Source organism: Nelusetta ayraudi, unplaced genomic scaffold (assembly GCF_046127955.1).
Source record: "Nelusetta ayraudi isolate G7.1 ecotype Tasmania unplaced genomic scaffold, CSIRO-AGI_Nayr_v1 ptg000019l, whole genome shotgun sequence".
Lineage (NCBI taxonomy): Eukaryota > Metazoa > Chordata > Actinopteri > Tetraodontiformes > Monacanthidae > Nelusetta > Nelusetta ayraudi.
In genome coordinates, this window is record NW_027466069.1 from 8960619 (window position 1) to 8983313 (window position 22695).

General features: G+C 45.5%; 4 protein-coding genes and 1 non-coding gene across 10 annotated transcripts; 2 read left to right on the forward strand and 3 right to left on the reverse strand.

The window, feature by feature from the left end:
* Positions 1-373: 373 nt before the first annotated feature.
* LOC142888565 (interleukin-17 receptor C) lies at positions 374-6806 on the forward strand. Of its 2 annotated transcripts, none has more exons than XM_076026999.1 (16): positions 374-564; positions 1879-1906; positions 2016-2150; positions 2340-2447; positions 2559-2671; positions 3287-3383; positions 3463-3507; positions 3601-3728; positions 3817-3879; positions 3988-4045; positions 4150-4370; positions 4692-4739; positions 4854-4905; positions 5068-5163; positions 5266-5304; positions 5702-6806. In XM_076026999.1, exons 1-16 carry the CDS (start codon positions 460-462, stop codon positions 6493-6495), a joined length of 2130 nt encoding a protein of 709 aa, XP_075883114.1. In that variant the 5' UTR covers positions 374-459; the 3' UTR covers positions 6496-6806. The 2 variants fall into 2 exon arrangements, with proteins under 2 accessions (XP_075883114.1, XP_075883113.1); XM_076026998.1 differs by having other exon boundaries at positions 1879-1905; positions 2012-2150.
* A 775-nt stretch (positions 6807-7581) lies between these two features.
* creld1b (CRELD disulfide isomerase 1b) lies at positions 7582-15721 on the forward strand. Its single transcript, XM_076027000.1, has 11 exons — positions 7582-7827; positions 8739-8859; positions 8951-9033; positions 9401-9511; positions 9643-9734; positions 12066-12245; positions 12355-12450; positions 12640-12723; positions 13357-13452; positions 13545-13685; positions 14300-15721. The coding sequence occupies exons 2-11, from the start codon at positions 8743-8745 to the stop codon at positions 14518-14520; spliced, it is 1221 nt and encodes a 406-aa protein (XP_075883115.1). The 5' UTR covers positions 7582-7827; positions 8739-8742; the 3' UTR covers positions 14521-15721.
* Positions 11005-11076, reverse strand: trnad-guc (transfer RNA aspartic acid (anticodon GUC)). Its single transcript has one exon. It is a non-coding gene; the product is annotated as a tRNA-Asp (tRNA).
* LOC142888567 (uncharacterized) lies at positions 15613-18001 on the reverse strand. 3 transcript variants are annotated; one of them, XR_012926709.1, is made up of 6 exons: positions 17881-18001; positions 17675-17814; positions 17453-17580; positions 16741-16816; positions 16433-16622; positions 15613-16274 (listed from the first exon to the last, which is right to left on the reverse strand). XR_012926709.1 is itself a non-coding variant. In XM_076027001.1 (6 exons), the coding sequence occupies exons 1-6, from the start codon at positions 17888-17890 to the stop codon at positions 16164-16166; spliced, it is 639 nt and encodes a 212-aa protein (XP_075883116.1). In that variant the 5' UTR covers positions 17891-18001; the 3' UTR covers positions 15613-16163. The 3 variants fall into 3 exon arrangements, 1 of the variants encoding a protein (XP_075883116.1); XM_076027001.1 differs by having other exon boundaries at positions 16741-16800; XR_012926708.1 differs by having other exon boundaries at positions 16433-16816.
* Positions 18002-18332: 331 nt separating this feature from the next.
* Positions 18333-22648, reverse strand: mbd4 (methyl-CpG binding domain protein 4). Of its 3 annotated transcripts, none has more exons than XM_076027004.1 (9): positions 22531-22648; positions 22291-22361; positions 21766-21960; positions 21016-21650; positions 19641-19706; positions 19315-19449; positions 19072-19221; positions 18715-18818; positions 18333-18600 (listed from the first exon to the last, which is right to left on the reverse strand). In XM_076027004.1, the coding sequence occupies exons 1-9, from the start codon at positions 22537-22539 to the stop codon at positions 18526-18528; spliced, it is 1440 nt and encodes a 479-aa protein (XP_075883119.1). In that variant the 5' UTR covers positions 22540-22648; the 3' UTR covers positions 18333-18525. The 3 variants fall into 3 exon arrangements, 2 of the variants coding, with proteins under 2 accessions (XP_075883119.1, XP_075883120.1); XM_076027005.1 differs by having other exon boundaries at positions 21766-22089; positions 22531-22599; XR_012926710.1 differs by lacking the exon at positions 18333-18600 and having other exon boundaries at positions 19302-19449.
* Between the last annotated feature and the right edge of the window lie 47 nt (positions 22649-22695).

Genomic DNA, 22695 nt, shown 5'->3' on the forward strand with positions numbered 1-22695 from the left:
TTCAGGCGGGGCGACAGATAGCGTTGGATTTTTATCTACCACTTACTGTTGATTGATCTTTCACACGTTCACTCTGATGCTGCAAACAACAACAACAACAACAACAACAACAACAACAACAAGCAGGTGTTTGGAACACTACACATTTCTGGCATCTACAACCTGTTTAGCTGTAGTCTGAAACCGGGCAAACAGGGTCTTGTTGAGTCCCTCGCCTCACCACACCTGCGCAGGTATCGCACCGGCTGGGACACGCCCATCCCCGAGCTGTCAATCACCGGGGACGGCGTGTGGGACGAGGTGATCCGCCGCAGTCGCGCCAGAGAGGAAAGGACGTTTTCACTGAAGGGAAAAGCAAACCACACACAAACAACACCGTGGACTTGTTACCATGACGGGGACGGCTGATCCAGGGGCTCCGGTGGTCGGGTAAAGCCGGCGGCGGATGTAGGCGGAGAAATGGCCGCTGTCGCTGCGCTGCTGGCGCTGCTCTGGCCGCTACTTTGCGCCGCTGCCGCCGAGCTGGAGATGGTGGATGGAGCGGCTGAGCTCGCCTGCAGCGAGGTAATTAGCACGTTGTGCGTTGCTTCATGAAGCGCGGCAACTTTTATTAGAATTGGACTACAACCCAGTGTTTTTCGTGATTGTATGTTTTTGTTTTGTTTTTTTTTCTAAATGGTTGTCATTTTTGCGCTCTCCGCTCGTTGATTGATTACAACAACTGAACGCGATAGTGTGCTGCAAGTATCTCCGCAACAATACCGGAATAGAAATATATTCCTAACAAATCAGCGCAATATACGGCTTGGTGTTGTAACATCAAAGACCAACTGATAGTTGAATTGATAAAATGGAATAGCTGGAGGTGCACTTAAATGGACTTTAAGTGCATGGGATAAGCTCTGCTGACATGTTTGACTGAATTTCGCACAATATGCTTAGGAAGCTAATACCCGTTGCTTTATATTATCTGCCTGTGGGATAGTTTCTCGTGTGGAAATATACATATATATATATATATATATATATATCTCCAGCACTCCAGCACAATTTTTATCCATCAAAAAGTCACAGAAGGAAAAAAAAAATATTAGCAAAACATTTCATCATTGTCCTTACAATAATACACAATTGTATTTGTGTTCTGCTTCTTTTTCTGGAGGATTTTATTTATTTATTTAAAAGGCACAGTGCATATTAATGAACGCCAGAATTAGCCAAAGGCTACTTTCCCGCTGCAGTCCCTGGCAGATCGGAAGAAATAACACTACAAATACAAATGAAAAATTAAAAGAAAAAAAAACAACAATACGACAGAAGAATTGGACAGCTGACACTCGTAAAAACAACAATGTAACAAAAAACACTAAGAGGACACAAAAAGCTCAAATTTAAAATGAGTGCCGACAGATCTGGTTTCTTTTCAGCCACATTTTTAAAGATAGACTTTAAAAGTGTTCGATGTGTTGCAGTCTCTTATCGGAGCTGGAATCTCATTCCCGACCTCGGTACCTTTGACCAATAAAGCCTGACTACTGAAGGTTGTTTGTCTATGTGGAACTGCACTGTCACCTCTGGTGGCGACTGTGGTTATTCTCTAACTGGTGCTGGATCTTAACGAAATGAACGCCGACAAAGGTGGTGGATCAAGTCCATGCAGGATCTTATGTACAGAGCAAGCAAGTTTAAACTTTTTTTTAAATTAGCAAAGCTTAAAATATTGTATTTCTAATTATTTTCTAATTCTGATGTCTTTTTCTTGTTTGATTTCTAATTCTTCAGCCTTAAGCCCTGTGACATGTTCTCTACATCGCAGTGACTGGAAGTTCACCACATCATAGAACACTTCACCCTAACCATCCGCTTTTCTCTCCTCAGGGTTTGACCGACTGCCACGTGGGATCAGGTAATGTCCCTGCCGACTGGGGGTTGCAGAATCCCGACACTGAGCACACGCCGGCGAGGGTGAGCGTGAGGGCGCGCTCTAACGACGGCCGACTTTTCTCTCTCCGCAGTCTCTCAGTTTGCTGCTGCCCTGCCTGATTCGGAAAGCGCAGTGAACGTGGAAGGCGTGCGGCTCAAAGCGGTTCTTTGCTGTACGGCCAGGCGAGACTGTGAGCCTTGCCTGCAAGTCATCATCACAATCCGAGGTGGGGGTTTGGCACAGACGACGACATATGTCAAGGGAGTGTGTTTACCCCACGGCGTCCTGGCAACAATTCACCTTTGTTTCATTGCTGCATTCTTGTTGTGGCTGCAGCTGCACTTGTCCATCAGCATTCATTGCTGTTTGCTGCAGGAATTGACAGATCATTGACTGGAAGTGTATTTTCTTTCAGGAACTAATAGTCCGAATCCTTTTCCTCTGGAGACTAATGAGCATAATGACGAGGAGGAGCTGAGGTCGGCTGAGGGAAGTGGTCAGGCCGAGCCGCCTGAGCTCACAGGTACAGACTCAGGAACTCGGCTCGTACATACAAAGTCTCATACAACACTTTCAACTCTAAGACTCACTGTTGGAATCAAGTTATTCATCTATTATCTCCGTTTCCTCGCAGCTTTAGTGAAGGTGTGTTTCAGCTCGCCGGGCGGAATGGAATTTTGCATGGCACTCAACTTCAAAGCACGTCACGCTGGCACAAACCGAGTCACGCAGCAGCCCACCCACGAGGTGAAGTTACGTTTGTATCTCATTCTAAGATAAATTACGACGGAAACAAATTAAACGGCGATGGCATAATCTCTGTTTGAGCTCTTCAGCCGTTGCTCCTGCTGCTGCTGAGATTGGCTCACGTTTAAAGGGCAACAGTTTTATTAGAACTTGGTGACATTTTACCCAAAGGCATTGAAAGCTTTTCTTAGGCGGTGGTTTCATTTTCTCCTTTACTGGCACTCGGCGAAAGTGGCACCAATAAGCAGCAGCAACAGATCTCAATGGCACATCTGAATGTGACAGACGGAGGATATGCCTTTTACAAACACTTTCTGTGGGCTCTTTTTGAGATGGATGAAATAAATACTGAAGTGGGTCATAATTTCCTTGGAAACATTAGTACTTGGCTAAACTGTTAGTTTTAACTTATCAAATCTCTATTTCACAATTCAGCCAAACCTTGAGCACAATGTAATAGTGATTAAGTCGTAATTAAATAGTAGTAGTATTAAAATGTAATAGTTTCGAGGTGCACTTTTATCTTGGAGCTTTAGTCGTCACTGCGCACTGTACACTGTACGACTTCATAAATAATTTTAAATAATTTTTAAAATTTGTTTTCTCTGAATGCAGCTGCTGTTGACGAGGAATGTGATGTTCGGCACTCATGTTGTGGTCATTGTTCACCCGGACAACACTACACGTATCACCATTCCATCCGTGGAGGAAGGTAAGGTTGAGCGCCGCAATGTGAGCGCGGACACGGTGTCGGCTTGCAGCCTCTCAACGTACGCTCCCCACTCTTTCAGTGTGTCCCGCGCACGAGAGGGGGACCGTGAAGGTGTGTGACGACGGTAAGATGAGATGTCCCTGGTTCCTTTGCTGTTTGGATCACGTGCGAAGCCAAGTTAGAGCTCGGGGACTGACATCTTTTGGTCGCGTCTCAGCTCCCAGACTCAGAGTCGTGCATCAGAAGAACGAGGTCCTGCTCCAGCTGGAGGAGAGCGACGCCAGGCAAGAGGACATCATGTGCCAGATGTTATGGAATGAAACGCCCGGAGACCTCCTCATATGGGTCAGTCACTGCAACGTGCATTGGTTTTGATGTATTTACATGAGCTGTGTTTGAAACGGTTTCGGGGTTTTTTTTCACTCCCACGCAGCCTAAAGGCAAGAAAGAGCTGGCTATTGCGTCAAACATGGTGGCACCGTGCCTCTGCTTCCAGGTAATGTTTCTTATTTTGTTGATGAGCAAAAAAAAAACAAAAAAAAAACACACCTACTTGGAGTTTTGGGTGAAAAACTTGGACCAAACACAAAAAATTATCGTGCAGGTTTGGTGGCAAAGGAAGTTGGTCCGAAATCAATTCTGCCCTTTCAAAAACCAAAAAGGTAAAAATGTTGCGCCTGAGTTCTACTCGAGCATACGAGAACGCTGGAGGAGTATTTTTTTTATTATTTTTTTTTAATGAAGGCTGTGTTGTTTGTTTCAACAGGCGCTCTGGAAAGTATGCAAAACAACATTTCTGTATCAATGGCGCAGCATCAGACGAGGGAGGGCGGCGTGGGGCTGAGCTGGAACGTCACCGCCCCCTGCAGATTTGAGGCAGAAGTGTGGCTGTGTCAGAGAGAACAGCCAGGAGGCCAGTGTGAGGAAGTGCGCGGCTCCAGGCAGAGAGTGCACGATGGCTGGATTCAAACACGCAAGGGACACTGGGTAAAAAAAAAAAAAAAAAAAAAAAAATTACCGTTGAGAGTCTTTATTGACGTCACACATTCTTGACACTTCTTAATCTGATTTATAAGGAACACGGATTTATGCTGTTGTGTGTGTGTGTGAAGGAAATTGAGCACCGATTAAAATGTCCTCACTCTGCTGGTTAAAAGCTCACAACCTGTTGACACAAAACACCACAGCCACAAGAACACATATTTGAAAAACAAAACTATATTATATATAAGTATTTATAAAAAAAAATAAAATGTGTATCTACACCTTCATTTATGCAACCCTGCTACTTTTTAAAAATTCCTTCAGAGAGCGGGAGACTTCAATGGGACCCCACATCCGACGCTTTGTGTTCAGGTGATCATATAATTTTTTATTATTAAAAAATTTAAAAAAAGCTAAAAAATAATAATTAAAACTGTCATAACCACATCATAGCCGGTGCTGTCAGTGACTCTGTTCTTTGTTTAGATGAAGATACAGGGTTTGGAGTCACTCTCAGAGCTTCAGTGTCCATTTACAAGTAAGATTATTAATCTTGATGAAGGGTGTTTTGTGGGTTAGGGTTAACACTTTCAAAGCTTTGGCCAGATTCCTTCTATCAGAAGGGTTTTTTGTTTTAAAGGCCAAAAAAAATAACATTGCCTGCCTTTTAATCAGACTTTTGAATTCATTCATTCTTCAGCACCTCGGTGGAGGTGGAGCCTGTTGCTCCTCGTCGGATCTCTTTTCATGTGCTTGGTCGTCATTGGAGCCTATCTTGTACAAGAAGGTCTGAAAGGTGCGTTATCTGTCCTTTAAAGATAAAATATGTATTAAACCCATGTTAAAAAAAACATGCAAAAAAACCCTCTCAAATGATCTGCTCATGTTTTATTCATAGGCTATTTGTGGAAGTGGCTGAAAGAAGACGACGTTAAAGGTATGATATTATGTTATAATAGACAACAAGTTTGGAAAAGAAGTTTCCAAGGTTAACATCATCCTCCGATACATGCAAGGTTTCACCTCATGTAGAACAGGTTTCACGGCTTTTAATGAAAGGTAATCTATGGCCCTTATTTATCATGATAAATAAATAAGGGAAATGTATTGTTTAAAAAAAATCTAGAGGATTACAGAGTGAAAGCCTCTCGGCACTTTGCAATTTACCACGCAATGGTGATGTTTTTATGCTTTAGAAGTGCTAGTAGGCTGAATTTGAGTCTATGTAGCTTTATTTGTATGTGCAGCAAACACATAGTTAGTAGTATTCTAAACTGATTCTCGTCCAGTGCAAACCAACAATTTTTAAGAGGGTTTAATCTGGTCCGTTTCAGGTGCAGTGCCCAGTGGTCACGTGGTTTTGCTGTACGCACCTGACGATGACCCCGGGTTGCCAGAGCTGATGTGTCACCTGGGCTCGTCCCTCCAGACTCTTGGTTTCAGCGTGTCGCTGGACCTCTGGAGCCAAGGTGAACTCAGCGCTCTGGGCACCGTGCCCTGGTTCCACTCAAGGCTGGACCAACTTAAGAGGCAGGGGGGCAAAGCGGTGCTGGTGCTGACCCGCGCGGCGTGCCAAAGGGCCGACGAATGGGCCGCTCAGAGCTGCGGGGGGAGCAGAGACACGGGGGAAGACGGCACGGGGAGAGAAGACGCTGCGTTTTCCAGCGTCGACGCGTTCTCCGCCTCGCTGAGCTGCATCTACGCCGACTATTTACAAGGCTGCGCTGGGGAGCGTTTCACGCTGGTGCAATTCGAATCGAGGCCTCCGCGGCCTCCGGGAGCTTCCAGAGCGCTACCCGAACTCTTCCGCGGCCTTCACGTCTACAGCCTCCCGTCGCAAAGTTTGGGATTTCTGACTGAACTGGCCGTCAAGTCGAAACGGGAGGCGGCATCGGCCAGGCGGAGAAGAGCGCTGGGGATCAGGGGGGCATCCCGGTTTCTCGCCCGACGGCTGTCCGAGTTCACAGGAGGGACACCCGTTTCAGTCTTTGCAGGCGCGTCCCTGGATTACGACTGCGCAGGTGTCGAAGACTGTGGGGAAATGATCCTCCTTCGGCCGTGTCTTCCCACTCCTCCCCCCAGCCCTGAGACGAGCCCCGCCAACAGTGAAATGAACTGGATCGTCTGATCGGAGGAGAAGGTGCTAGCGAGACTGTTAACGGCGCTGAGAGACTAGCAATGAGTCAACGAGTGTTTACATGGGTCGGGTTTTTATTATGATTGCACAGAAGGTTGAAATGTTTTGTGTTTCATGCAGCTGTGTTGCACTGCAAAGCTGAGTGTCTGTCCTAAATCAAGCGTTTGTGTGTTTTTGACATTTAACTCGAGCCTTGGGAGAAGTTTTTCCTTGCCTCTGCACGCATGTGTAGAAAACAAATACCTCTTTGCACTGTTATTCACGTTTGTCCAGGACTGAATAAAAAGCCTAAAAAATATTATGGGATCGAATCATACGCCATGACCATTAAATATCCAGGAAATTTTATTTTAAAACATTCCCCCCCCCCCCACCTAATGCAATGTGCTCTCTTGACCCCCTTCTGCAAATGATTTGATTGACTTGCATTGTTGAGAATGGCACCCATTGGTTGTCTGCTCTGTTTTCATGAGACCATGCACTGCAAGCTGGACAAGACACCACTTAGCGGACACATTATCTTCTCTCCAAAGGAAATGATTTGAACAGACAATTTCTTCCGTCACTGAATGATGGCTTGTGGTTTGTCAAATTGCTTTGGGCGGGGTCACCGACAGCTGAACCAACAGGAAGACCAGCGCTGTGCGGTTTGTGTGGGGTTACGCTGAAATCTGTGACCGGGCAGATTTTCAGACCATGGAAGCCGCTCTTGCTAATATTGTCCTTTTTTCCCCCTCACCTCCGACATTAGAGCCAGAGAAAGTGACTGCACTCTAATCTGAGTCAAACATGCACGCACCACCACCGAATTGCGGCATCGCAGGGTCTATCTGTAGGTTTTATGTACAAGGTCTCGTTAATAGTTTGAATGAAATAGAATGACAAACATTTCTGGGTACCAATTGATACACTTCCGGCACTTTGTAAACCTTGACTCGAAGTAATTGACGATGTTTTCGTCTTGGCCCTACTTTTGGGACAATAATATCGCAAAAAAAAAAAGAAGAAGAAGAAGAAGAAGAAGAAGAAGAAAAGAAAAAAAGAAAAGAAAAAGGCAACACTCTGGTCCCAAAATCAACTAGGTCGCCGATGTCAACGTAACACCAGCGCATCCTCGCGTTAGGTCCAGTCTCGGTTATCACCACCGCTGCTAGCTTGTTAGCTTGTCGCTCGTCTGGCTGCCTTATCAAATAAAAAATGACAAAGTCGAAGGAGTAAAAGCGAGAGTGCAAAATGTAAAACCGCTGCTTGCATCTCTTTCGAAGAGTCTCGGGACCTGATATTTTTTCAGCAGGACAGCGGACGTGGTGGCTACACTTCAAGGTACGACAACAATAGTCAATAAAAGCAGGTGGACATGCTAATCATCGGATATCTACATTCAATCGTATCAGCGGTTGCTGCCGATAAGCAAATAGTTATCTTGGGTCTCTATAGACGTTAAACTTGTACCGGGCAGAATTCTACACTAAACGTTACGCAGCGTGGCGTATTTAACTGCTTACTAATGTTGTTGACCTTAGCCGACTGCTAGTTGGCTCATTTTGGGTGGTGCTGATGCTGACCGAGCTACGCTAGTGGTACTAGAGGAACATCCCGACTTTGTCAGCCCGTGGACTTTCACATTTTCACATTCAGGGGATTTTATCCCAAGCTACAGTACTAATCAAAAGTTTGGACGTACATTCTCAATTTTTATTTATTTTTTTATTATTATTTTTTTTTATCTGTACAACTTTCTACACTGCAGCTAGATACTGAAGACATCAAATATATGAGCAAGATGTATGCAATTATGCAGCAAAGAAAAACACGTTAAATAACTCTGCTACTCTAAATATGCTTTTTTTGTGAAAGGTAGTTGTCTTGAAGAATTTAAATATAAAACGTTTTTGAGTTATTTTACATTACACAATTCGATGTGTGCTTTTGCTTTGTAGTGTATATAAAAAAAAAGTATAAAAACATCTTGAACCATTTGGAGCGCAGGTAAAGTAAGGTAAAGGTGAAGTTCTAAAGTTATCACATACCGTAAAATAATTATTGTAGGTGCTACTGCAACTGATATATTGTAGTTGGAATATTAAAACAAACAAACTTAAAATGTTTTCACTCTTGCTTGGATTGTATTTCTCATAAATGGCTAGAATTTCACACAGACAAGTCTCTGCATCGAATCTTTATATCAGTGTCTTTAACGCTGCACTGTTTGTATTTCTGTATTTTCACTATAGTATCATGTGGTGGTCCTGGTCGTCACTGCCAGCTCTGTTGCTTCTCTCTGAGCTCTCCGTGGTGATCGTCCAGACGGCCCCATGTCAGACCTGCCGGAAGCTGACCGAGAGTTTCATTAAGGTACTGGCTATCGGTTTGTTGTAGTAGCTGAGTTCATGTTTGCCCTCTGTGATCATTCATTGAGTGTTCTTTTGATGTCATTGTGCGTCAGGGCTTGGAGAAAACAGCCAACAAGAACTTTGGGGGTGGTAACACGGCATGGGAAGAAGAAAAGCTAGCCAAGTACGCACGCAGGTAAGAAAAAGTCAAAGCGTTTCAGTCGTAGCAAACTTTCAAGGTATGATTTTCACGTGAATTATGTTTCACTCAGTCAGTGGAGAAAGTAGGTAAACTAGTAGATCTGCTTTCACAGGCGCATAAGTCTAGATAAATATCAAACCATTTTATTGTCAACAATAGTCACTGTGAGTAATTTGGAATGCGATTGTTTGGATTCCTTTTCACTATTCATTGTGTAAAATGTATCTTCTGTTCTGACAACACGCCCAATTTGTATTGAAGATTGAATGCATTTCCTCAAAAAAGACACGCAATGTGCAGCAAATAGTGTCAGACAAATTTAAAGTCTGACTAACTGTACTTTACTGCCCTCTTTATTCAGCGAGACGCGACTCCTGGAGATTGTGGAAGCTGCTTGCGAGAAAACGGACTTTGAATGTAACAAATTGCTGGAGCAGATCGAGGACCAGGTGGAGACGTGGTGGTTCCACAGGTATTTACGACCAGGAAATTGTAAGGCAGCTTTAACCAAAGCAAAAGAAGAAGGAAATGTTTTTTTTATGCGTCATTGCGGTCAAGTTGGTTCACAGTGTGTGACTGACTGTGGCTCCGTGTCTCCTACAGGCAGCAGGAGGCCCCAGACCTGTTTGAGTGGCTGTGCATAGAGGAACTGAGGCTCTGCTGTCCACCTGGCCAGTTTGGACCTGACTGCAAAGGTGCGCTACTACTGACGGCTCTAGACTTTCACCAAATTGAGTGCAACTGTGAACACTGTTTGGATTGTCAAGTCAAGTCAAAGTTTATTTATAGAGCACTTTTAACACAACCTCAGACGAACAAAGTGCTGTACAGTTAATTAAAAAAAAAAAAAAAAAAGCATAATCATACACAAATGCAACAATAAATACAACAATTGAACGACAAAGGAGTAAAATAGTAAAGCAAGGAATAGTAAAAGCTCAATGTAAGAACAAAATTTGAAAAAAGGACAAAATAAACATATAAAAAAAAAAAATAGAAAGAGAGAAGCAGGATCACTCGCCTCGCAGGGACTGCATGCCAGGGAAGAGAGGTGAGTTTCTGAGAGAGTCTCAAACTGTTCAATGCACCGTGCAGCTCTAACCTACGTAGGCTGTTGCACAGTTTAGGGCCAGCCACCGAGAATGTTGTGTCTCCACAGGTGGACAGCCGCCTGGTCCGTGGTACTGCCAGGAGCAACTGGTTTGATGACTTAAGTGCCCTTGTGGTATTGTAAGGGCTGCACGAGCTCACATAAACAAGCTGGTGCCAGACCAATTTAGACATTTAAAAACAATTAACAGGACCTTGAACTGGATCCTGCGCAGGTTAAACATTTCTCGTGGCCCGTGTTGTTGAAAGCGCATCGTGCTTCGGCAGCTCCTTGGGAGATGTCCTGACGAGTATTGTCAGTCAGATTAAAACTCGCTCCCCCGTCGCCGGCGTGCCACGTGAGTCAGCCTTTGTGCACGCGGAACATTATGAAAGCCGTAAATTCACTGTGTCAAAGGTCCTCCGCAGTGTCCACCTGGAGCCATACATAGATCTCCACAGCTAATTATCAACTTAATACACGGAGGGATGACGAGTCTCGGAGTTCAGCTCAGTTTTTTTTTTTTATCGCTGCGCTCTGCACGCTTCGCCCCTCGTCTCGGCTATCCAACTTTACGACCTTAGTGCTGTCATGGTTATGATGTGGGACCTCTCGTCACTGACCGACACTAAAAAGGTTTTGGCGCTGTGCCCGAAAAACAGCAATCAGTGCAAAACTTCTAACTGGGTCATCGCACTTAAAGCTGACGGCAGGAGTCACAAGACCTCTCCATGCCTCCTTCCCTCCAGCACATGCAAGGCAGTTCAATGAATCTAAATGTTGCTTTGTTACGTTATTTACTGACAAAAGTTGTACTATTGTGTTCCCAGTTATTATTTAGCTTGTGTGTGACTTTCGAGGCCAAAAGTTGGACCCTCCCCGTCGGGGAATTGAACCCCGGTCTCCCGCGTGACAGGCGGGGATACTCACCACTATACTAACGAGGAGATGTTGTCTCAAGCTGAGAGAGCCTGTGTGTAAACAGAGTCATCGAACAGTGCTGTCGTTACATGCTTGGATTTTGATGAATGTGATTAAAACTGAAGGCAGGAAACCCCGGAGCCTTTGCCCTGCCAGAGATGTTAAACCCAGATTTAGTGTCAGGCCATGTGACTATCACTATTCCTTATTTGTTACACAACTTTCTTATTTGTGGTGATAGTTTTGGTCGCTGGTTTTGATGATGACAATATAGAATTTAAAGGAAAAAAATACTACTACTAGAAAAAAGTAAAGTAATTAAAAAATGTGAAAATCTTAAAATGGATTTTCCTCTTGCATGCTTCCGGACTGTGCGCCTCTTATTTTTACAAAATTGAAAGTTTTGCACTTTATTCATTCATCGTTGTTCAAGATGATAGAAAAGCTTTATTTTGAAAGTGATCTTTGGTGAAAGACAGTTAAGGTTGTCGCTTTATCCACAGGGGGATTAATTTGCGTTTGGTTCTTAAGTTTTCACTTTATTCCGAAAATAAGGGAATTTCATCTTTGTTTATGAAGAACCTGCTCATTTTCAAGTGAAGTTTGGTGAAAGTGAGATTCTCATTCATCTTTGTTTGGTCAAGACTGTAAATGTTGTCACTTTACTGAACACAAGGAGGATTTACTGTATCTTTCAGTTGCACTTCATTCCCATTAGAGACATTTGTTTGCTATTTTTCTTTAAAAATAGACATTTAATATATTTGAAATATTTTATTGCATTGTCTTTTGTAGTTTTACCAACAAAAAAAAAAAAATCGAAAATCGAGTTTTCAGAGAAATAAAATCAGCATTTTATTTTTGTCCAAAATCGCCCAGCCCTACTACTAGAGTACTGCTAGAATAGAAAATAAAATTTTTGACTAGGTGTGACTTACAAGTGTGAGCAGCCTTGATATTAACTAATCCGGCTGATGTCATGGCGGCACTGATGGCTCACCTCTCTTCCTTCCAGAGTGTCCATCTGGCCCCGGGGGTGTGTGTGGAGGTCTGGGTCGCTGTGAGGGCGAGGGCACTCGCCTGGGTGACGGAGAGTGCGTCTGCGACCCTGGCTACTCGGGACAGCTGTGCCAGAGCTGCGCCGACGGCTACTTCCGGGAGAAAAGCTCCAACAACAGCGTCGGCGCCTGTGCAGGTGGCCGCAGATCACAAATCGGGGGCAGATTTTCCTTCTGTTTCATCACAAATCAACCTCTCTCACTCCTCCTCCTCCTTCGTGTCCTTGTCCCCCCTCTGCCGTGCAGCGTGCTACCACTCATGCAAGAAGTGCGCCGGTCCGCATGACTACAAATGCCTCGACTGCAAAGCCGGCTGGATGCTCCACGACAACAAGTGTGTCGGTGAGTGTGTCGTCACGGCTCAGGCTTCAGCAGTGAGTGGACAGCGCGGCCGCCCCGCTCTGTGTGTGTGTGTGTGTGTGTGTGTGTGTGTGTGTGTGTGTGTGTGTGTGTGTGTGTGTGTGTGTGTGTGTGTGTGTGTGTGTGTGTGTGTGTGTGTGTGTTGTCCCACTGACCTTGTGTGTCTCTTAGATATTGACGAGTGCGGTACAGAGCTGGCACGTTGTCCGTCCAACACCTACTGCCACAACACAGATGGATCATATGAATGCAAAGGTATGATTGAATGTTTGTCCTGTCGTCGAGCTAAAAGTTGTGTCATAAAACCTTGATGTGAATTTGCTTGAAATGTGGAGAAAAGACCTTTTAATTCTAGGATTTATGGTAAAATATAACCTGAGTGAGATTCACATATTTTAACCTTCACTTAATGAATGTTTGTTTTGTTTTTTGGTAACCTTTAAGCCTAACGTCGTGTAACAAAATGTTGACGCAACAACCTGAGCAAGCGCGAGATTCACATATTTGAACCTTTAGATAAGAGCAATGATCCTCCAGAGCAGTTTCCACTTGATCCATTTAATCTGTATGGCAATTTGCTGGATAACGTGGAAAATTAAAGTGTAATACTAATCGAGGTCAGTAGGGTGGAGGCTGAAGAGGAGAAATGCTTTTTGATAGTAGTGGAGCATCACTGAGCTTCAGCTGACTTCACACCAGATGTTGTTCGTTTACTAGTTTATTATATCACGCAATAGAGATGGAATCAGAAGTCTAGTTGTGTTTCCTTCCTTTACAAATGCAAGGAAACAGTCTTGAATTTATTTAACTGAAAATAATCCTTTTTTTTTAAAAAAACAGTTTGTTTTTGCCTTTGAGCTGCTAAAGTTTCCTTTGGTTGTTTTCCAGGCTGTGACCAGGCGTGCATCGGCTGCATGGGCAGCGGTCCCGCCCGCTGTAAGAAATGCGCCCGTGGCTACAGCCTGAAAGGAGCCAAATGCCTCGGTAACTTCCTGCCGCTCTTCCCGCCGTCCGAATGAAGGAGGCGTTTCACGACTCGTGTCCTTGAAACCTGGATTTCTCTTGTTGCCTCTCAGACGTCGACGAATGTAAGGAACGTGAGATAGCGTGCCCGGGCCTCAACGAGGCCTGCATCAACGAGGAGGGCTCCTTCCACTGCGACTGTGCCGAGGGCTTCATCCGCAGGGACAGCATTTGCGTGGAGAACAAGCCCCCAGGTAAGCGGCCTCAGCAGCAGCAGCAGCAGCAGCAGCAGCAGCAGCAGCAGCAGCCACTTTTGCTTGGTGACAGATCAGACAGTTTTAGAACAAAAATTCTTAGTCGCCACACTTTAAAAAAAATCACATCTTTTATTCTTTCATTTATATCTGTTCCAAAAACCTAATGATAAGCACATCCGAAGGAAAAAAAACAACAAAAAAACAGGAACTCAAATAACACCGTCCATCCAGTCTACTTGCCAATTTCCACTTTATTTGCGTCGACTTTATTGATGAAATTTCTACTTTATTCACGGTTAGTCTTTTTTTTAACGAAATTTTGTCTCTTTTTTTTTACGTTGACCTTTTTCACAAAATTTAGACTTTATCAAAGAAATTTCAATTTAAAACTCAAAATGAAAACTTAAATTAAAATCTCCTTCCTGTATTTTTTTTTTCTCTTCTTGTGGCCCTAATCCTCTTATGTATATATTTCAATATATATAACAGGATTATTCGCTTTGCGCTTGGTGAGTCCAGGAAAAATTAGCCGGTGAAAAATTTGCATTTATTTGCATTTGCGTCGTAAGGACCTTTATTTAGGCTGACATTTCTCTCCGCCGCCTCCCCAGCCGGGCCGGAGAAGGGCCTGTTTGACGACATAACGGACGAGGAGGTGCTGGTCCTGCAGCAGATGTTCTTCGGCGTCATCATCTGCGCGCTGGCCACGCTCGCCGCCAAGGGCGACATGGTCTTCACCGCCATTTTCATCGGGGGCGTGGCCGCCATGGCCGGGTACTGGCTGACGGAGAAGGGCGATCAGATGCTGGACGGCTTCCTCAAGGGACGCTAGACCATCCGGAGCGGCAGCCGGACAAGGGACCTCGGACCTCGGCGGCACCAAGCCAGTTTTAGGTAAACGAGACTCTTTAGAAAGCGGGCGAGAGGGAAGGGAGAGCTCCCTTCGCCCGCCACGTGAGGCTATCAGGGATTTCGGGAGTTACTTGAAAGGGCTCAGGCTCATTTATGTTTCAAAATAGGAACTTTGAAGCCTTTGGATCTCCGAGCATAGCGACGAAGCAACAGTGCACTGACGTAAAAACGGAAAAAGCTCAATCAACAGAGGCGATACAAAGACAAGTGCTGATTGTTAAGACATATTATTATGCATTTGGATGTGTGAGCTCGTACAAAATCATCCTCTCATCCTCGCCGCCGTCTCAGTGCTGACTGCTAACAAGGTTCCCAACAGCTACCTGATTATTTTCACTGAATGACTCGATACCTCCTTATTTATTGAATGTGTTTGTTTGTTTTTTTTAGTTGTAATGCACGAGAATAGAATGTGAAATGAAAGGTACAACACTGTATGATTTTTATTTATTAGCTCACTGGACTTTGGCATGAAAGACCACAGCAGCTGGGTCACCTGAGAATCACACACACACACACACACACACACACACACACACACACACACACACACACACTCGGTGAGTGTGAAGGAATGTGCTTGGATCAGGGCTTTTCCCCTGCATGTTCACCATCAAAGATCAAAAAGTTAACTTTTTTTTTTTTTTCATATTCCCATCGGTCAAGCGAGATAAAAGAAAAGGATCCGAGCTTCGTTTCTGAGAAATACATTTGAGCACACTATGAAAGTAACCGTATCCTCAGTAGAAATCATATTCCCTCCAGTTTCCCCCTGATCCTTTCTCAGATGAAAACCAGCTCTGACCAGGAAGATGAAAGCCATTTTTTTTGCTGCCTTTTTTCGTTTAATTTTGAAAGCAATATTTATTTGTAAGGCATTTTATCATATGTTGATGTTGACATTTCCTAACTTTGTGTGACGTTTCAATGCAATTTTTAAATCTCTTTTATTTGTAAGTAGAAAAAAAATAGCATTTCATCCTAAGCCACGAAAGAGCCTCCCGTCCATCTCATTTATTTATTTATTTAATCTTTGGTTCTCCCAGAATGGAAACTGACTTTCATGAAAGATGTGTGCTTTGAAATAAAAAAGTCTGTCACTCCTTCCACTTCACGTGAAATCTTCTCAAGCTGCGCTTGTTAGCGGTAGTTATTCACGACTTTGCCGGCGTCTTTTTGAAAACCGGAAGGACGTCAACCTGATCAAAGATGTTCAATGGTTCAGTGATGACAGATATTTTAGAAAAACCAACGCATTTATTTTAAAAGACCTGCCAATCTGCTGCGTTTCTTGCTTCAGGGTTCAACCACAGTCTCAGTTCCCACCTCCGCATTTTTCCGCTGAATTCAAAGCTTTAATTAAAAATCAATCTTTCAGGCTTAATAAGAAAAATCTATTTAATATATGAATACACCCCCCTAAATTCAGGGAACATTTCCCCAGCATGCACTGAGCCACACACCATCGCCCATAAGCCCTTCTTCCCCGCGATGCAATGCCATGCGCTGGCTGCAGGAACGACTAAATCAGCGTTCTGGTTCCTCGCACCCTGAAGCCCGAGCCTACTTTAGCGTTCCACTCCAGTTAATGGGGTTGAGGCCGAGCAGCGCTCTCTCCTCCAGGGCCTCCCGGGAGCGCGTTAGTGCTCGGTCCCTCCAGCGCTGCTCCATTAGCTGCACAAACACGACGCGGGCGAGAGTGAAACCACAAAACACTTGCACGCATTGTAACTGGAGAGCGGCCAGCGGTTTTCAAGACACGGTGGTGCGCGGACACGCGGTAGCATTAGCGGGCGGATGCATTATGAATGTGCGGGGGGGGGGCCTCGTACCCTCTTGTTCTCGTCCCTGTAAGCCGTCATCGCTTTCTTGTGCCGCACCCTTTGCTCTCTGTCGCCAGACAGGGCGAGACGGTCAGACTCGCGAAGAAATTGGGCTTCCTCTGCTTTGGTGGCCAGCTGCAGCTTGAGCACCGCGCATTTCTCCTCCATCTGCCGCTTCAGCTGCTCCAGCAAATCCTTCCTGCAGGAGGGACAAAACAAAAAACACAAAACAACCAACAACAACAAAACCCAAACCCAGAACAACTGTGCGGAACTTGGGAGACAGTCACTCGTGAAAGCGAGACTGTTCTTTTTACCTGTACTCTTCTCTCTCGCTGGAAGTTCCGTAAAAGGGTTTCCGCCACGCTTGGTGATTCCTTGAGTTTCAACCCACTTTTGAGTCAGCCACCACACAGGCATCATCATCATCATCATCATCATCATCATCATACGAAAGAGAATTAGGGTCACAAGAAGAGAAAAAAAAAATATTACAGGAAGGAGATTTTTATTTAAGTTTTCATTTTTGAGTTTTAAGTTGACATTTTATGAATAAACCCAAATTTTTGTGGAAAGAGACGATGAAAAAAGACAAAATTTCGTGAATAGTCAACGTGAAAAGAGTAAATTGTGTGAAAAAGTCGACGTAAACAAGACAAAATTTCACGATTAAAGTCGAAATTTCGTGTATAAATTTGACGTTAAAAAATACTAACTTTCGTGAATAAAGTACACATTTCATGAATTAAGTCGACGCAAATAAAGTGAAAATGTTGTGAATAAAGTGCATGGTGGATGAACCCAGTTACCCACAGTTAAAAGTGAAAAGTTGACATTAATTGCAAAATTTAGATTTCATTCGGTCTTTTGTATGTCAACTTTATTCTCGAAATTTCAACTTTATTCCCAAAATTGGAAACGTGGGGGGGAAAAAAAAATTTTGTTAATTTTTTTTTCTCTTCTTGTGGCCCTAATCGTCTTCCATATATGATCAGCATCCCACTGCTGTAAAATTATGACTCTCCCTACTTGTAATGCTCTCTCGTCTGCAAGATGAGTGTCCTCTGGTGGTTGTGGTGGTGAACAGCCGGAGTCTCCAGACTAACGGTGCGTTTGTGGACCAGAGGTGGATGCAGAGGGTTCAGCCTTGGGATGATCTGTGGGAAAATATTCACGCGTTTCTTTTCCTCTGTTACCCCCGCGTTGCTTCTTTCTTTTTATTTAAGCTGGTATGAGAACATCTCTCCCGACCTGCGTGCAGTCCGTCAGCAGTCGTGCAGAATCCGAGATGACAGGAAAGGACGCGGGAGTGGCCGTGAGGGAGCGGCTCTGCCGGACGGGCCGGGTGCCTTGGGGGGTGCACGCTGGCGTGGAAGCCGAAGAGATGGCCGCTGCGGCAGAGAGATTAAAACTAACTGCATGCAAAGATATACTGAGACGCGGAAGAGTTTCCTTACGGAGTCTCATTCTGCAGCAGAGGTTGCTCTCTTCAGCCCGTCAGAGAGATCCATCCATGGTGGAGGTGGAAAAAGAAAAATTCTTTAAATTAACCAGCGGTGCTGCTTACTCTCACAGATGCATTAAGTATGTATTAATCTATCACGCGAGTCCAAAAAAATAGTAAATACCGTTTTTTTAGTTTTTGTTAAAGTTTAAACCGTAGCACGCCGGTGCCCGCTGCCGAGTGTTTTGCGGTGGCAACAGTTGCCTTGGGAATCGGGTTTCCCTTCGTCACAGTGAAAGCCGCGCCGCCGACTCTGAGGACGCGCTTCAGTGCACTCGGAGAGAAAGTTCGCTGGACCGTGACAAGTGGGATAACCGCACGTAGTCAAAAGATGTTTTCAAATGGAGCCGGGAGAAGAAGAAGAAGAAGAAAAATAAGAGGATCAAATGAAAAAAACAAAACACATTTAATATAAAACATTTTATTATGTATTGGCTAAAAACAGTGTAAAAGACTGGTACCCTTCCAAAAAAAAGAGCAGTGCATAATTTAAGAACAATCAGGTGTGACTCCACGTTGGACCTCATTTTTCTTTTCTCTTTCTTTTGTCCAACTCTCCGTAACTGCGGTCATAATTTAATCCTGCGCCTTTGCTGCTTCAGATTCCGAGCGTTGCGTGGTTCTCCCACAGCCATGCGTGGTACTTGTTTAGCATGTGATCCCCTGGAGTCACCTGAGAATAAAAAAGGAAAAAAAGAAAAGAAAAAAGGAGCGACAAACGATCAAATCTATGTTCCAGTAGTGACGAAGCCGACGAAACGGAAGCCGACGCGGGCAGCGAGCGCACCTGTCTCCATTCGTCCACGCAGAAGATCCGGTACGAGTCATTTCCGTACTTCCCGATGCCGTGCAGCTCGATGGGGTAGCGCCACTGTTTGGTCAGGTACTCCTCTGCGCGGGAGAAAACACACAACCTAAAATGTTTCTGTTTTGTTATTTTTCTTTGATATATATAGAAAGTCTTGGCCTTGTCTCGATACTCTCTCGTCTTGATAAGGTCTTGGTCTCGGTTGGTGCGGTCTTGATTACAACACTACCGCAAACACTCTCGGAATCGACCACGCGTGTCAATAATAATTCACGCGGCCGTGATAAGGTGGTGGTGGTGGTGGTGGGGGTGTGGAGTGTTGGGCTTGGGCTTCACCTGAGAAGCGGATGAGCGTTTTGGCTCGGAGCTCGTGCAAGCCGAGGGGCTTCATCAGCTCAGACATGGGCTTCCAGTCGGCCCGCCGGGTGGCCTCCGCCGACGGGTAGCGCTGGAAGAACTGCCACAGCACGGGGACGGCCATCCTGCCTGCGGGGGAGGTGAAAATGTAAAAAAAAAAAGAAAAGAAAATGGAGGAGGTGAAAAAAAAAAGAACTGGGGTCGGGCACTTTGGAAGGCTACCGCTGGTCTTGTTGAGGAAGATGGTGGCCACCAGGAGCTTCCAGGGGTCGTGGAAAAGCGTCTCCTGCACCAGGTGGTGCGGCGAGCGGGGAGGCGTCCACTTCTTGAAGGCCTTCCTCCTGGGTGGGCTCAGGGCTACACACACACACACACACACACACACACACACACACACACACACACACACACACACACACACACACACACACACACACACACACACACACACACACACACCCGAACGGAATGCAACTTTATTTCAACAAGCAAATTCAGAGCCTTTCAATCAAACACGCCGCAGCTCTCCTGGTTCTTCCCGTTATTACCGTCTCTGGCGGCCTTCCTGTTGAAGTAGGGGCTCGTTTTCCTTTTGTCATCGCCGCTCTTGGCCTCTGAAAGCGGACGCAAAATATTTTTGAGCGTACATTTTGCATATTTACATCCAGGTAACAAAAGATAGCCCGTTTCCTCTCAGGGATGAGCAAACCAACAAACGTGAGCGTGGCAACGGCCCGAGCTGTAACAGCAGAAGCTTGAAAAGTGAAAGACGGCGCAGATATTCGCACGGCGGTATATTTATTTTTTTTGTTGCGTTTAGTTTCAGGAATGGGACGCTGGGAAAGGGTGAAACCGCGGAGGTGGAAAGCAATGCCTCGTGATCCGAACCGAACCGCGTTATCTGTCAAACATCAGCCGTACGTGCGCCTCGGCTGACAGATGATCCATCTGTCAGCCGAAGAGCAGGAGTGGCTGCCAGTGGAACTGGGTCACTGGTGTTTATTGATGATGTGACAGCTGATGGAAGCAGCAGGAGGAGCTCCGCCGCGCTCTGGGGCTTTAAAGAGGCTGCTAGGGAGGAACCGGCCGACCGAATGCTGCAAAATTTACCGAAATTGTGCCGCACATGAAAGAAAGGAATTTCTTTTTTTGGACATTTTGGATTCGTCCCTGGCTAAGGTTGGCGAGCGTCAGCTGACACTGAACCCTGCAGTGCATGCTTTTGAATGACAGAAGTCCATACAAGGAGCAACTGAGGGCAGAGCAATAGACGGACACTGCTTTTGGGCATCCGTGGGGTCAATGAAATTTGAATGCAATATTTTGGCTGCTTCAATTTCAAAGCTGCGTGGGCGTAAACTCGATCATTCTCATCGATTTCATAAAAATATCTTCAGGTGAAATACTCCGAAAAATGATCAAAAACACAATAGGATTGTATTGTGCTACTCTATATTAAGCTAATTTCAAGATCCCATATTATGCAAAGCGTCACCACTATGTGGGCTGAAATACAAACCTGAAATGCCCCCCTTGTGATGTCACAAAGGGTACCGATATCAATACATCAATACCTCTGCTTTTGGGTTCGTCACCTTACCAGCATGTGGAGGGTCTAACAAAGCATCCCTTTTAGCAGGAAGCGAGAAAAGAAAAGCATCTTCGCAGGACGCCATAAACAGAGGGCTAATTACGCCGTTTCCTGGATCTACCAAGTTTAATGGGGGGATAAATTTGGGATCATGCAAAAACCTGTTCCACGGCAGTCCAGGCGAACAATGGTAGAAGATCTGAAAGTGGTAGCCTCAAGCGAACAGTTTAGAGCAAAGAATTTAAAGAGCAGGGGGTAGGGTGGGAGGGGGGGTTTCAGATTCAGCAGGAACTTCTGATTTGGTGTGCTGTCAGCGTGTAACTGGTACTTACTATTCTGGGATTCTCTGGCAGCAGTGACTTCAGGTAACAACACCTCTTCCACATCACAGCCGCCGTTCGCGACAGCGTCTCGATCGGAATTAGAGCCGTCGTCACCTCCTCTGTGAATCTGCGCCTCCTCCTCTTTCTCACTCTCGGCAGCAGGTTCCACACTCGGAGGCTGCGAGGCGGCGGCCCGCTCGGCGCCTGCAGCGGCCGATGAGTTCTGCTGGCTTCCAGCCGGAACGAGCTTGAGGAGCTTCTCTCTCAATGACGCGGCCCTCTGAGGGCTCCTCTGCCCCGGTGCGGATTCTGCTTCCGTTACAGGTTGGATCTTCACCGGTGCAGCGTCGCTTTCCACCTGGCAGGGACCTGCTGAAGCCTCGTCGTCCTCATCTCCAGGGGCTCCAACGGTGGAGGAATCTCTGCCAGATGGAGGCCCATCCAGTATTTCGGTGGAAGCCTCCTGCGATCGGTCTGGAGGTTTCTTCTTTGTCCTGGTTTTTTCCCCCGCGCGTGAGACGTCGGCGACTGTGTCGCTTTTGGAAGCAGTGAAATCAAAAAGGTTTATGTCCAAATTCCCATCAGGGTTCTCCAAGAGAAAAGCATGCAGGGATGCCCTGGACCGGAACCTCAGGCATTGTGGGCTTCAGATACATAACAAAGGAATCACTTATAAATCTGACAAAAATGTGAAATATTTTAAGTTTCTGTGCAAGGGAACGTGCATCACAACAAGGATTACAACCAGCGAAAAGTCACCTTATGATGTAGACGTCCAGTTTGCCTGCAGTCTTGCCTGATTTCCTCTGCTTCACCTCCCTGATCCAGCCAGGGGGCGCTGTGGCCGTGTGGCGCTGATCAGTTGCATCTTTGTCATTTGTGCCTCCGCAAGTTTCAAACTGAGCGTCACATTTTGCTGAGTGCATCCTTGAGGAATGTGTCGCTGTGGCCCCGCTTGAACAGACAGTTTGGATTTGAAAGTGATTCAGTGGATTCAATGGAGGGTCTGATTGCCCTCAGCTCCCTGTGCAGCAGAGTTCCAGATTTCTGTCCTCCATCAGGCACCACTGGTGGCAGAATTTACTGCAAGCGGAAGCATAAAACATTGTGGTACAAATGTGGCGCACCTAAATCTGGCCATTCAGAACGCTGTGTTTACCAACGCGTTGCTGTACAAAAGCATCAAACTACGCAAGTGATAATCGCAGGAAACGCTGACGGCACATATGACTGCACATTGTGTGTGAGCACTCATATGACGACCGATATAAAAGCATTTCTTACCCATTTCTGTCTGACTTCAAACTCCAGACCCCGCGCCCGAAGCCTGCAGGAAGTGGCGAACACATCCGAGTCTGCGCAGTAGAACGAAAACAAAGATGAACATCAAAACAACCCGCAAGGAGCGATTCATAAAACCAAGAGAGTTGCAGCTAACTTATTTCTTTTTTGTCGTCGCGGGTGATTCAGATTAAAGTTCTAAATTCTGAAATTTGCAATTGGTGTCATGTGACTCAAGTCTACCCTCATCATTGCTGTGGAAATGTTCTGAGGAAAGGGACATTGTCCAGAGTACACAGCTTCTTCCCGCAGTCCATCGATGCATCGTGTCTGTGACAGTTCACTTCTAATCTTCACGCCTGCGGTCCAGCTCGTTTTAAGCTAGCCTCCGCGACAGTCACATGACTT